Source organism: Paramisgurnus dabryanus, chromosome 24 (genome assembly GCF_030506205.2).
Source record: "Paramisgurnus dabryanus chromosome 24, PD_genome_1.1, whole genome shotgun sequence".
Taxonomy (NCBI): Eukaryota; Metazoa; Chordata; class Actinopteri; order Cypriniformes; family Cobitidae; genus Paramisgurnus; species Paramisgurnus dabryanus.
The window spans coordinates 19,469,791-19,484,957 of record NC_133360.1 but is presented as its reverse complement, the minus strand read 5'-3'; the positions used below and the strand labels follow the sequence as shown (position 1 = coordinate 19,484,957).

Sequence of the window (15,167 nt, the reverse complement as noted above, 5' to 3'; positions counted from 1 at the left end):
AAAAAGTACACTATTTAAACTTTTTTTATTGTTTTTCTCTGTAATGTTTTTCTCTTTGAAATGATTTTATACTTTATAAAGCAATTTGAATTACCTCTGCGTATGAAGTGTGCTTTATAAATAAACTTGCCTTACCTAAATAGTACATATTAGGACCTTTTCAAAGGGTACTGCCCAAGTATGGGTTTGGGACCATTTAAAAAAAAAAAAAATCTAACAGTGTTTGAATCAGTGAAGTCAGCTACAGTACATTGTTCAAGTCCATCAGTGTGTGTCAAGTCATTTATTTGATTGTTTCGTTGTTTTTGATGTACTGTACAATTTGTTTGTTTGTTCTTAATGCCAGCATCTATGGTTATATTAAAAATGAGAAGTTAAGTTATAATCCACACAAGTCTGGCACAGGGAGAATATGCAAACTCCAGAAACTGAGGTATTTGTTTTATGTACAGTACAGGAATGGTGCAGAATTTATGAAATATTTATTTTCCTTATCTTATTGCCTTTCTGGATGTGAGGCTCGGAATGTGGATGCAGAGGCCAGAAACTCAGAACTTGTGTTCGATCCGGTTCAGTCTCTGTTGTCAAACTCAAAACGATGAGCTGTAAAGTCTCAAGGAGAGATTCAGAATCTTGGTTGGTTTTCCAATGATCTGTTTTTTTCTCTTTCAGCGGGAGACTCAGAAGTTGGGTGCTCGGTTTCAGTCTCTTAGCACATGGCCAAAAACTCAGAATTATGAGGTTTTTAATTTGTCCTGTTACAACCTTTGGGGAGATTCAGAACTTGGGTGCTCTGTTTCAGTCTCTAACACGGAGGGGAGAGACTCAGAACTTTGTGGTACTCTGCTAATGTCTCTCTTTTTTGGAGGACTCAGAGAGAGGAATATCTGGAAGAAAAGGTACCTTTATAACTTTTATATAAGGAGGAGTTCTTATCTTGGCGCTTTCCTAATGCAGAATCGTGATTTGCTGTTGATTTCAAAAGCAGTTACCCACTTTTCTGTGCATAGCATGAAGTGCAAAGTTTAACTTCGTCTTTAGAATTTCATCTATGCATTTTCCACTTACCAAACCATTTCTGAAATACTGTTGTCAGGGGCGCTGCTAAGGATTTTGGGCCCCATGAAAAGAATCTTGACAGGGCCCCCAACACAGCTGAGACTTTTTCATATTAATTTACATAAAATCTTGCGCTTTTATGGTATTTTGACTACCAATGGGGTGAGAGAATTTTACATGAATTAAGTGTTTAAGAAAAAGAAATCTTATTTCACTTTTTTTCACCCCATTGGCAGATCATTTTGCTTGTTTTGAAGACAATTTCACTTAAATTGTATATTAATTTGTCTTAAAACTAGACTCATTTACTTAGGTCATTTTGCTCATCAAGAAAAAGTCTTAATTTAAGAATTTTTATATTTTTCTACTGAAAACAAGACAAAACTACTAAGTAAGAGAGTCGTTTTTTGCAGTGTTGAACGTTTAACTAAAACTGGGTATTGTTATTTTTTCGAAAGCGTTTTCTTGACCTAACATGGGGATAACATTAAGTTCCTTTATCATGCACTTTTAACACTAGAACAGCCACCATCAGTCATTTTAACAGCAACATTTTAACTGATGCATTGCAAAAAAATATTTTCAAGAAAAAAAAATTCTTAGTATTTTTTCCTTGTTTTTAGTAAAAATATCTAAAAATTCTTAAATTAAGATGCTTTTTCTTGATGAGCAAAACGACCCAAGAAAATAAGTCTAGTTTTTAGACCAAAAATATCACAATTAAGGGATTTTGTGCATAAAACAAGCAAAAAATCTGCTAATGGGGTAAGCAAATTTAGTGTTTAAGAAAAATGTTCAAGATTTTTATGCTTACCCCATTGGCAGATTTTTTTGCTTGTTTTATGCACAAAATCACTTAAATGTAATATTTTTGGTCTAAAAACTAGATTAATTTTCTTGGGTCGTTTTGCTCATCATGAAAAAGCATCTTTATTTAAGAAATTTTAGATATTTTTACTAAAAATAAGACAAAACTACTAAGAATTTTTTTCTTGAAAATATTTTTTTGCAGTGTGGTAATTATCTTTAACACTAGAACGAACAAGGCGTCATTTTGAGCGTTTTGAAATTTGCATAGTCAATAACTTTGTCTAAATAAATCATAAAGCCTTGCTGCTCTCTGACTTTTCCTAAAACTACATGAATTTTCATTAAAACTAGTTTAAATATTTATTTTGTGAATAAAAACAGAAATAGAATCATTTCTATCTATAACGTCCACAGGCAGTCAAGTTGATATTTTGCCGGCGCTATAAGTAAAGTCAAGCTGTGTTGCCTGGATTATACAATTTGGGCGGACTGAACCATTTTATGATAATTGAGAGGGGGAAAGGGGCCCACGGACATTTATGATTCCTAAACAAATAAAAAAATTTGATACCAGGAAACAGAAAATAGAATAATTTAAAGTATATAATTTTTACTATGAAATATTTTTTTAGCACCACAATTTTGGGGGCTTCTCTGGGCCCCCTCTTAATCGTGGGCCCCGATAATCATCATTGTTCACCCCCCTTTACAACGCCCCTGACTGTTGTCATTGTAATCCTGAATGTAAAAATTATAAACATGACAGCAAAATGTTAGCATATTATACACTATCAAGAATAAAGGTACAAAAGCTGTCACTGTGGCAGTACCGTTAAAAAAGGTCAAAATTGTAAATATGTATCTTTGAACTACCAATATGTACCTTTGAAGTATGCACTCTTTGGATTCAAGGCTGTACCATTTTGAAAGGGTACTGTCCCAGTGACAACGTTTGTCCCTTTATTTCTAAGAGTACACGTGCATTCATTGATATGTTAATAACTGTGATTATTTTAACAGTTTCGTAACACAGAGGTTCAGTTTAGAATGCTAGTGTCTCTAAACGAGTATGAAGTCAATAAGTGATTGGTTTAAGTTAATTTTGTTGGTGGAAGAATATAAAGATTGTTCTTTGGTAAGCCAATACTCTGCCATGCCATGATGTTTTCCTTAAGAAATTTCCTTAAGAATCATCCTGCCTTCAGATGATGGTGAAGGGGGGTTTAAAGGGATGATAAGCAGAAATGGAGTGAGCCAATCAAAACATCCTCTTCTTCTCCACTTTGGCATGGAGGTCGGCCATAAAAGAGTTGTCTGAGCAGCCTTATCTGATTGAACTGGACACTTGTTTGTGTTAACCCACCAAAATCCAGTCCAAATGGAGCAGTTGGGGAGGGGTCTGGAATGCTGGTTATCTTCTGTTCCTACAATCATATTTCCTTAAATTTAGTGATTATCTTTGGGTTTCCGATTTGAAATGTACTGCATATATTGGTGAGAATTTGCACTAGCCCAGAAGCAAGTGCAATACTATCAAAATGCAAGGCATTCAAATTGTATGTCCATGTATGATAAGAAGGTAATCAAAAGTGATTGCTTGGAAAATATTTACTAAAAACTACAACAGACCTTTGGTCTGTGGCAAGACTATAAACAGAAGTCAAATCTTTCAGTTTTGCAGAGCTGTCTGTGTCGTTTCACTCAAACCATGGCCACTTCACAAACCCTTCTGACTACTGGAATATTTATTTCATTTTTCTTTAATGGATGTTGCTCTGTTATTCCTGGTAAGTGTGTTTCCAATTTTTTTCTTTAATTAAGTAAAACCAAATGAAAAAACACTGCTTCTCTTAAATTTAAAGTGGAGGAGGAAAAACCCAACTTTTGGAATGTAAAGGGAAAATCTGCTCTTCACGAGTCTCTTTCAATGAAGCCCAACATCCGTCGTGCTCAAAATCTCATCCTTTTTCTTGGAGATGGTGAGTTAAAGAAAACCTGATTATTAAGCATGTATCATGATACACATTGTATTCAAGTCTTTCTACAAGTTAAAGGGACATTTCATTTTCCAGCACCCCTAGAGTTAAACATTTGATTGTTACCGTTTTGGAATACATTCAGCCGATCTTCGGGTCTGGCGGTACCACTTTTAGCATAGCTTAGCACAATCCATTGAATCTGATTAGACCATTAGCATCCCACTCAAAAATAACCAAAGAGTTTTGATATTTTACTATTCAAAACTTGACTCTTCTGTAGTAACATTGTGAACTAAGACCGACAGAAAATTAAAAGTTGCGATTTCCTAGACAGATATGGCTAGGAACTATACTCTTATTCCGGCATTATAATCAAGGACTTTGCTGTCATGGCTGCAGCAGGGCAATGATATTACGCAGCGCCCGAAAGTTGTCCCCTTGGTAACTTTCAATAGCAGGGGACTATTTTGGGGGCACTGCGTAATATCATTGCACCTGCAGCCATGGTACAGCAGCAATATAGTGATGCTAAAGGTCTAATCAGATTCAATGGATTATGCTAAGCTATGCTAAAAGTTTTCATTTATACTTTTGCGTCGTCGTCCGCGTCGACGTGCAAACACATGCGCAGACCGTTGGTAGGCAGTATCCACCCGTAATACCACAGTAGCAGCGCGACCGTCAAAGAAGAAGAAGCTTGGCAAGTTAACCCACAAACGAAGAAGAAACAGCAACTTGTATATGATTTGAGAAGACCAGCAATGATGGAAGTAAATAAGCAGCTACTTTTGTTGCAGTTTTAGTTAAATCACTGTGCGTAGCTCTGTGCGTAGCTCTGCATAGCCTGACGTGCACCTTGCTAAATTTTTTACAGTGCGTCATTTCTACGCGGAACGCAAGCGCTGTGATTTGTCCACCAGAACCCCTCCCTTTAGGTAAAAAAACAGCGTCATAGGTATTTCCGTTTGCGATGGTGAAAACAAAGATGAGCCAAGTTGAGGAGTGATTTAACTCACACTGCAACAAAAGTCTCTGTTTATTTACTTCCATCATTGCTGGTGATCTCGAATCATACACAGCAAGTTTCTTCTTCGTTTGTGGATTAAAGGCGTTCTAAGCGAATCTGTGTGTTGATTTTTGAAATGTGTTTTCAAACAAACTGAGCGTAGTTAACTCCTCCCCCTCCCCCTCCCTTCCGTGCTTTCATGAACGCGCCCAAACCCAACCCCCAAATCCTTCTTGGCGTTTATTGGTTAGAATACTTTGTTATGGTTTCTGGTGTAGGTTTGGCCAGTTTGTTATTATTGCCGTTTGTGGAGGCTGGGCTGTCTACAGAGATCGCGTTTTTTTTACAGTTTGATCAGCGGACAGGAAGCAAGCAGATAGTGAGGAGATGTTTGCTGTATGTAACAAAAAGTGTTTTATTGTCTAAAACGCGTGAATTCGCTTAGAGAACCTTTAACTTGCCAAGCTTCTTCTTCTTTGACGGTCGCGCTGCTACTGTGGTTACGCATGGATACTGCCTTCCAGCGGTCTGCGTGTGTGTTTGCACATAGACATGGACGACGACGCAAAAGTATAAATGAAAACCGAAGCGGTAGCAAATATTGTAGAGAAATCTGTATTTCTTGCTATTTCCTTTGTCAATAAATTTAGTTTGTTGTTTTAACTAAATAAATGTTAAGTGTCTTATACCAACATGATGATAATATTACTCTGAATAATTTGAAGTCATAAATGGCTCTGTATAGTACAGTAGCTAGTCCGATGCAGAATAGACCATTTGCCACATATATATGACAAAATAAATACAAAACGATAAATGTAAAGGTGAGGATTTTAAAAATGATGTGTTTGTTCTTGACATGTGATTAGGTATGGGAATCAGCACTGTGACTGCAGCGAGACAACTGAAGGGCCAAATGAATGGAAAAACAGGAGAGGAGAGCTCTCTGGTCATGGACACATTTCCTTACCTTGCTCTGTCAAAGGTAAAGAAAGTTCCCTCTTCTGTACAGTTTAGTTCATTACAGAAAATTTTTGTCAATACAGAACAGGTCAGCTGTTTAGTTTTTTTTATATACATGTGGATCAGTACAGTTTCAGGACACTTCAGTTCAATACGGTATAGAACAGTACACCTCAATTTAATTCAGTATTGTTCAGTTCACTTAATTACAGAATGGTATAGTTAAATACAGTAAAGTTCAGTATGTATTAAATTTAAATTCAGTACAGTACAGTTCAGTTCAGAACAATTCAGTTCAGAATGGTAAAGAACGGTTAAAGGTGCAGTGTGTACATTTTTAGCAGCATCTAGTGGTGAGGTTGCGAATTGCAACCAACGACTTAGTCCACGGCTCACGCCTCGCTTTCGAGAAGCTACGGTAGCTGCCACAGGACAAACATGTCATCGTCCGAGATAACTTAGTAAAAAAAATTTCCTTTAAGGGCTTCTGTAGAAAAATGGCAGAACAAAATGGTGCCGTCCAAGTAAGGGGATCCAATCTGTATGTAGATAAAAAGGTCTCGTTCTAAGGTAATAAACACATAGCAGTTCATTATGAAAGGTCTTTATACACCCCTGAAAATATAGTTTTGTATATTATTTTGCATTTCTGTCAAAAGATTCTTCTACAAATTACACACTGCACCTTTAAGGTAGGCTAATTTTTTTATGAACACACTTCAATTCAGCACCATAAAGTCCATTTCCATTTAATACACACTATTACCTTCTGTGTTGTTTGTGGCTGTTTAGACCTACAACGTTGACCAGCAGATGCCAGACAGTGCAGCGACAGCCACAGCGTATCTGTGTGGTGTGAAGGCGAATTACGGTACTTTGGGCCTCAGTGCGGCCGCACGCCGTAAAGACTGCAGCACCACTCTAGGCAACGAGGTCAAATCGGTTCTTCATCGCGCAAGAAAAGCAGGTAAGGAAAATTCACAACAGTACAGTTAATAAGTCTTCTAAGTGACTGCAGATATGTTATCTAGACCAACTTAACTGAAATGCATATGAACTTTGAAGTTGTGGCACTTTCTTTAAAATCTTATCTTATCTATGAGAAAATAAGCTGTTAAAGGCAATCTGAATTGTGTAATTTGACTTTGATGGATATCTTACGTGAGTCTAATAAACGATGTTTAATTTTCTACCAGGTAAATCTGTTGGTATTGTAACCACAACACGTGTCCAGCACGCATCGCCTGCTGCCTCTTACTCCCACTCCGCTGACAGAGATTGGTACAGTGATAAAGAGCTGCCAGAGGAAGCGGCCGCAGGAGGATGCAAGGACATCGCGTATCAGCTCATCACTAATACGGATATACATGTAAGACCCTTACTGCTACATCTTAGAGCACTGAATTAATATTCATTTTATTTAAGATACATGCCTGTCTGAGGACTTATACAATATACACAACTTACAAAACTGTTTATGATCTAAAATGGCTGCCTGCCGGTACATTCACAGGTCTTTCTCAATATGCATACTTGTGTTCTTGTGAAACGTCATTAGTCACTGCCCAAGTACTCTTCAAATAAGTTCAGATCAAGCCAAGTTCACATTAAATCATGGATGTTTTCATGCTCCGCCTTTTTCATCGAGGAGGATGCAGGGGACGTGACTTGTGTGGACATATGAAAGCTTACAGAATGCACTTCGCATCAAAAGCAGAGGCCCTGGATAATATTTGCAATTAGGTGAGCATAACAATTAATCGGGATTAATCTATTGCAGAATAAATGTTTTTGTTAACATCATATATGCATTCAAATATATATTTAAGAAATGTTGACATGTGTATATACATTTGTATACTCATGAATAATTTATATTATATATTAATATAAATACTTAATATATAAATATATATTTTTCTTAAATTATACATGCATGTGTGCATATTTATATATACATAATTATTATTCACAGTTCACACACATATGATGTAATGAAAACCTTCATTCTGCAATAGATTAATCGCGATTAATCGATATGCAACCCTATTTGAAATTGGACTTGTTTTGGTGTCACCCTTTTTTAAGAGTTGTTTAGGCGAATATCTGGATGTGCAAACTTCATTTCTGTAGTTATTTAGTAAAGATATCACCTATTTGAACATTTGTTCCAATGACTTCAGAGCTATGAGTGATCAACACTTGTGATCAGCACTTGTGACTAGTTGACTAGACTCGCAAGAACCAATGACCTTACTGACGTGTAGCCTGTGTGCTGCCATTTTAGATCATACTTACTATGTTGTTGTTTTTTTATTTAAACCTGACTTCTTGATCTCTAAATAAGCTTAAAATACAAATAATTTTCTCTCACAAACCCATTGTTTTGTTTCAAAAGAAATACACTGGTTATTTTGAACCCAGAGTTGGGTCAAAAGGGGACAAACCCAACCCACTAGTTTTAATCAACCTATGCTGGGTTGTGTCAGAATGATAGGTGTGAAGGAGGACGAAGGAGGCTATCCAAACATATAAACTTGACAGTGACTAGGTTTACATGTACACTAATAATGCAATTATTTCCAACAATCAGAGTAAGGACGTAATCCCATATGTTTACATAACTGGAGCTAACCTCTTCACTCCTGTTTACATGCCGTTTTTATTTTTGGATTATTAACACACAGCCCAATGCAGAGTTCAAATGATGAACTCACATAAACTGTCAACTGTTTAAATTTACTTACATTATATGACAAATAGAGATGGGATGGGATGAAAATTTCATATCATGATTATAGTGACCAAAGTTATCATGGTGTAGTGAACAGCGTACAACAAAGCATTCCAGACCCCTCCCTAATTGCTACATTTGGACCGGATTTTGGTGGGTTAACATAAAGTGTCCAGTTCGATCAGATAAGACAACTGACTAACATCTTTTATGACCGACCTCCATGCCAAAGTGGAGAAGGACAGGACGTTTTGATTGGCCCACAACATTTCTGTTTCTTATCTTTTCAAAACCCCCTTTGCCATCGGAAGGTAGGCCGATCATAAATTCCTTAAGCACACAGCAAGGCTTTACAGAGTATTGGCTAAACTAAATGACAAATCTTTACATCCTTCCACCACCAAAATGGACTTAAAACCATCACCTATTGACTTTATACTTGTTTAAAGACACTGCATTCTGAATTAAATTTTTATGTTATGAAACTGTTTGAATTATGGCAAACAGACTACTGTATTTGCATTGAATTGGAAATGATATTTTTGGAAAATATATTAATTGCAAGGCTGCAGAGAATAGTGCACTATTGCAGACTTATAAACTACTGAGGATTTAATTATATTATTTTAATATAGTCAGTGGTGAACTAAAGTGGGCCCGTCTAAGACATGAAACTCCAGACTGAAAATGAGTCCCACTTCGGCCCTGCATGTTACATTTTTCCAAGGTTTAAAAAACACATGCAAACGATGCTGTCTACAAATAATTATTTATTTCTGAAAGATGCGTATTTGAACAATAGGCTAAGTATTAAAGAGACTATCATTTATTATCATTTAAGCGTGATTTCTTCTGCTTTCCAAATAAAATATTTTGTTTGTTATGAAATAATTGTTTGAGAAGATTTTTTAAAATACCCTTAAACCTAAAGATTACTAAAGATTCTTACCGCAACTGAGGTAAAAAATACTCCACACGCAGATAGAGACAATAACTCGTCTGTCAATTCCTCCAGAAAACAGCATGTGGCACACTTGCGAGTTTATTTATTTCAGACAGAAGTCATTTGAATTAGTTTATTGCGAAATTGGGACAAATAACGGACAGATTCGCTTTGTGACACGCAAAATGAGGATTTTAAATTCATGTAGTATTTTAATTTTAATAAAAACCAGGGGACCCCCCTAATTTATATTTTTGTGCTTTATGGGGGGTCCCTTAAGGCTTATAGGAGGTCCGGGACCCCCCAGACCCCTTCAATTCGAACACTGGCGTGAAGACAGAAATATTATGACAGTGCCTGTAATGGTTTTATACGCTTTTATACGCTGCCATTGCGTTATTTAAGCTGTTTTTGGATTAAGGCACATTGCTCATTTAAAAAAAAGGCTAATTTTCCAGCTCCCCTAGAGGGAAACATTTCATTTTTACAGTTTTGGAATCCATTCAGCAGATCTCCGGGTCTGGTACCACTTTTAGCATAGCGATTAGACCATTAGCATCAAGCTCAAAAATGACCAAAGAGTTTCAATATTTTTCTTATTTAAAACTTGACTCTTTTGCATGCTTTAAGTATGTATTAGGCTTACTATAGAATGAGGCATTCTAACTTTTACATCTAGAATGTATCTCTGGATAATGAAATAGTTTCTTGGATGCATGTTTTACTTTACTAATCTTACTTATGAAATATAATGTTATATAATTTGATTGATGTAGGTTATTTTAGGAGGTGGAAGGCAGTACATGTTCCCCAAGGAAACTTTTGATCCTGAATACCCCTCGGATACAGGGAGCCGACGGGACAAAGCAAATCTTGTTGACGAGTGGCTGAAAAACAGAAAAGTAAACCAAACATTTCCAAAAATATTTCAGTATTACTGTCAATAAAGAATAGATGAATGCAGTAACCAAAAGTTCATGTTTATGTTGTTTGCTAACATAGTCAATGTCTAGAATAAAATATTTGTGATTTGTGTTGCTTGCAAAAGGTTTTATTTCATCACAATACATCATTACTGTTGAATAAAATCATACAAGTTTGACATAAAACAGAGCAAGTACATAAAATAGTATATTATGGCTAACATTCTTTCTTTACTTTAGAATGCGAAGTATGTTTGGAACAAGGCAGAGTTTGATGCTGTCAACGAGGAGAAAACTGATTACTTGATGGGTAAGGTTATTTTGATCTATTTTAAATAGAAGTCATGTAGGTATATACTGTATATTAGGGCTGGGTATCGATTCAGATGTTCCAGATCGATTCAATTTCGATTCACAAGCCATCAAATCGATTCAATTTCGATTCTCGATTCAATTTTCGATTCAAGTGGGTAATTAATAAAAAGAAATTAAAAGCCACAACACTGTCGTTGTCGTCTTGCTTGCGAAATCTAAAATGCTTCCATACCTCTTACTTTTTATGTGAAGGTGGCATCAACGTCAATGAAGCACCTAAAACCACCATTTTAAGCACTGAATGAAAGAATGACAGGCTCCTTGGTAACATCGCGCAAGGCAAAAAAGAGGGTGACATATAGTGAAGAATAGTAGTAATTTGATTAATGTTAATCTTAAGTTCAATGTTTGCAGGAAAAAATATGAAAAAAATCGATTCTGCCCTTTGAGAATCGATTCTGAATTGACCATGTTTAAAAAAACGATTAATCGAAAAAATCTGTATATTGTATATGGGTGGCCAATGTGGTTCAATGCTATGCTTTTTATTGTTGTGCTCAGGGCTGTTTGAGCCAAAGGACACCAGGTACGAGATGGACCGCAATCCCAACACGGATCCATCATTGACAGAGATGACGGAAAAAGCCATTAAGATTCTAAGCAAAAACCCAAATGGATTCTACCTCTTTGTGGAAGATGAGTGGACAATATGTGTGTTTTCCATTAGATACATCTTAAAATGTGCTGAATGTACTTATTTTATATTTTAATTTCTCTAAGTGGGAGAATAGATCATGGTCATCATGCAGGGAGGGCCATATATGCTTTGACTGAGGCTGTGGAATTTGACAGAGCCATTGAACGGGCAGCTGAGCTGACCAGTGAACTCGACACAATGACTGTGGTCACTGCAGATCATTCACATGTCTTCTCATTTGGTGGCTACTCTTACCGGGGCAATCCAGTGCTAGGTATGGGAAAATCTTTGAGCTGCTGAAATTCACAAAGCATTATTTGTGCCAATTTCTTAGAATAAAAGTATTTTTGTCAGTGAATGGATTAACACATTGCCCAAAAAATTTTATATTTACATTTTACATTTTTACAAGCTGCATTTGTCTTTGAAATCCAGGCTAAAGTCTCATAAACTAATGATGATATTTGGAGCATCAAAGTTTGATTTCAGTCATTGATTTCACATGTTGACATAACTTTACTCAGTATATAAAGTTATTAAGGATATATCTTCCCAAAATGTTCTTTACATATGGTTTTATGTAGAAAGTAAATCACTAAAAATGACTCTCAGTATGTATATGTGTTCTCAGGGATCAAACCCATGACCCGTAAGCTGCAATGCTTTACCAATTGAGCTACTGGAACAATGAATGTTGATCATTGATCTCCAAAGGCTCAAAATAGACTAATTATTAATATTTAGTAATAGGCCTATTTCCTGTTTATTTGTATGAGGTTTAATATTTTTGATACTGTTTAAAACCCTGAATTATGTGATTTGAGAATTTTCCAGTTTTAGTAAACATAAATAATGAAACTGGGCTTACATTCTCTATCTTTTAGGTACGTCCTATTCTAAAGCTGAGGATGGTAAACGTTTTACTAATGCACTTTATGCCAATGGTCCAGGATACCAGACTTTGAATGGAGTTCGTCCTGACGTGAATGAGACAATCTCAAGTAAGTTAAATGACAACATCTTTAAAAGCATGGCACATGTTGTATGCTTTGTCAATACAGACACCCCATCTTGTGGTCATATATGTAACTGCACGTAAAACATAGTTTATTTTTAAATGAATATGCCATTCTGTCTCATTAGTAACCTCATGTAGTTTCATACCTGTACAACTTTTAAAATATTGACTTAAAAGTAAAGTGGCACAAAGTCTTGTGTGCTATATTTTAAGTCTAAGGAAATCACATCACATCTTGAAATATAGCACACGCTTTGTCTTTGAAAAAGACTTGTAGCATATAGAGTATAAATTAATTATGATAGAATATGTGCCTGTAGTTTTATTGCAAAATGTATTGTCCTCATAAATTGATTCTAATCTAATAAAATCTCCTGTATCATTTTCTCTGTAACTATTTTTTGTAAAATTAACATTAACATTACACTTTTCTCTAAAGCTGCTTTGAAAGTATTGTAAACATTATCAAAAATCTCCTTTTGTGGTTGAAACAGCAAAACTGTTTAGTAAAAGATGACACAATTATAAATTAATTAATATAAACTTTTTATAAATTATGATAATTAAATGATATCCAGTATCTATAACATTATCTAATATTTCGTGTTTTTGCAGGCAGTAAGGATTACCGTCAGCAGGCCGCGGTGCCTCTTGATTCAGAAACTCATGGATCCGAGGATGTTGCTATTTTTGCCAAAGGTCCAATGGCCCACCTTTTTCATGGTGTACAAGAGCAAAGTTACATAGCTCATGCCATGGCATACGCAGCCTGCCTTGAACCTTATACTGACTGCCAGCTAGATAATTATGCAGTTTGTACCCAGGCCAGCATCTTGATTCTGGTGTTGGGTGTGCTGTCCTCACTCACAGCTCTGATATGATGTCAATAAAGCATTTATTAGAGCATTCTTGCACAACACATTACTTGCTATTCCCTTTAGCATTAAGATGTAACATGTAGATGTATGAAACAGGATGATGTTTTCTACACTATGTATTTTATGTTTGGCTGAAATATCATATAAAATCCTCTGTGAGGACATTACAATAATTTTAGAAGTTTCAGCACACAATTGATAGAGCCTTTTATGTAATTAAGATCTAATGTTGTCTTCATTGTTTGTAATAGTTAAATGTGAATGTAAATGAGTAATTCATTTGTGAAATTTGATTTATTAAACAATACAATTTTTTAATGTCTGTTTTACATAATTCCTATGACTCATGAAAGCATATATCCTGAAATGTGAAAATAATTAAGAAGATACCATGATAAAACAAACTCTCTTCAGTTTAGTCCATGTACTACAACTTCTTAATAAAAAAATACCCACTTTTTGGTATATAGCTGCGCACATTGCCTTTGTTCTAGAACCTTCTGAGTGGCATTGCTGTCTACTGCCTACACCCTAACTCAAATAGCACCTCAGAAGTAACCAATTCCCTAAGATAAAATTACAAATGATTTCAATATGTTTTAAATATGCTGCTAATGTATTGTTCTACTAAGCATTATAAAAAATCCAGTCCTTGATTCTGATTGGTTAATAAGTAAGGAATAATTGACGACGGGCCATTGAATTATAAGAAATAATGCACACCCAAGGTAAAATGCGGCACGGCGTGAAGCACATGTGTGCGGTTATCAGAAATTAATGCATACCCACGGAACATTTCTCAGCCAATCAAAATACAGCATTCAACAGACCCGTGGAATAACTGTGTTTAATTAACAATAAATCTCTGCACCTAATGATTCTGTGTATCATTACACAGCACCCTTAGTTTTTTTTTTTTTTGTATGCGATTAGTCGCAATTCATCTTTGACAGCCCTAATAAAAATTAATATTTTGTATGAAATGTTTTGCTGAATTTTTCCCAGTGAATTCTGGGATTGCCTTCTGTGCAAATGATACATAGTGCTGCCTTTTGAATTTGTCCAAAAAAGTTATATTATAAGGTATCTAAAATCTAAAGTGAGCACAATGCTGTCTGTGTGGAGAACTTACAAAGTTCAAGCTCACTTCAAACAAAACTGAATTTTAATGATTAGAAAGCACATATGAATTTCTTTTAATGATTACAAAGCACAAACGTATGCCGAATTATGCTTTCCATATTTAATAATAAACTTATTTATTTCTCAGATTAAGTATAAATGAATTTCATTTGCAACGTGATGTCATGTAGCATACGACTGTTGCATTATGCATACTTTCGCATACCATCATCCTTCGAAGTGCGATTTAAGACTTTACGACGCCCATTGCCACAACAAACATGGCGACGCTAGCGCACCACGCGACAGTGGCATTGCTATAGTAACACCGCAACTCTCGTGAGAGCAGGGCGCGCGAGACTGACTGCGGCGCCCTATTTCCTTTCTTCGCTCTAAATGCCAAGTAGTCCTCGCTGCAGACTGTAGCGCGGTGACGTCACGTACTGACGTCACGTATGTCTTTGGTGCGCATGCGCAGAGTGACGCATGGTATGTCTTTAATATTCATGTCTTTTAACGTCGTGTGACACGCCTTTGAGACGCATAAAAACAATTATAGGGAATTACAGAGCAAACTCAGCATTATCGGTTGTATTTTGAAGTTACTTTTTTTAAACGCGTGTGAACAGAGCAAACTCTATTTTGTATACCGGAACAGTGAACATTAATGACACCTTATATATTTTAATCTTCCCTCTGTCATATGGTTCTTTTATGGGT

General features: G+C 35.9%; 1 protein-coding gene across 1 annotated transcript; it reads left to right on the top strand.

The window, feature by feature from the left end:
• Positions 1–3,565: 3,565 nt before the first annotated feature.
• alpi.2 (alkaline phosphatase, intestinal, tandem duplicate 2) lies at positions 3,566–13,667 on the top strand. The gene is made up of 11 exons (XM_065259387.2): positions 3,566–3,656; positions 3,732–3,848; positions 5,724–5,839; positions 6,610–6,784; positions 7,014–7,186; positions 10,271–10,396; positions 10,658–10,727; positions 11,294–11,432; positions 11,513–11,703; positions 12,314–12,430; positions 13,063–13,667. Exons 1-11 carry the CDS (start codon positions 3,578–3,580, stop codon positions 13,326–13,328), a joined length of 1,569 nt encoding a protein of 522 aa, XP_065115459.1. The 5' UTR covers positions 3,566–3,577; the 3' UTR covers positions 13,329–13,667.
• Positions 13,668–15,167: the final 1,500 nt, after the last annotated feature.

What these genes read in the sequence shown, in the direction of transcription:
- alpi.2 (XM_065259387.2), top strand. Translation starts at nt 3,578, where the DNA reads ATGGCCACTTCACAAACCCTTCTGACTACTGGAATATTTATTTCATTT. An exon ending in CCGGGGCAATCCAGTGCTAG is followed by an intron (nt 11,704 to 12,313) that starts GTATGGGAAAAT and finishes TCTATCTTTTAG; the next exon opens with GTACGTCCTATTCTAAAGCT. An exon ending in CGTGAATGAGACAATCTCAA is followed by an intron (nt 12,431 to 13,062) that starts GTAAGTTAAATG and finishes GTGTTTTTGCAG; the next exon opens with GCAGTAAGGATTACCGTCAG.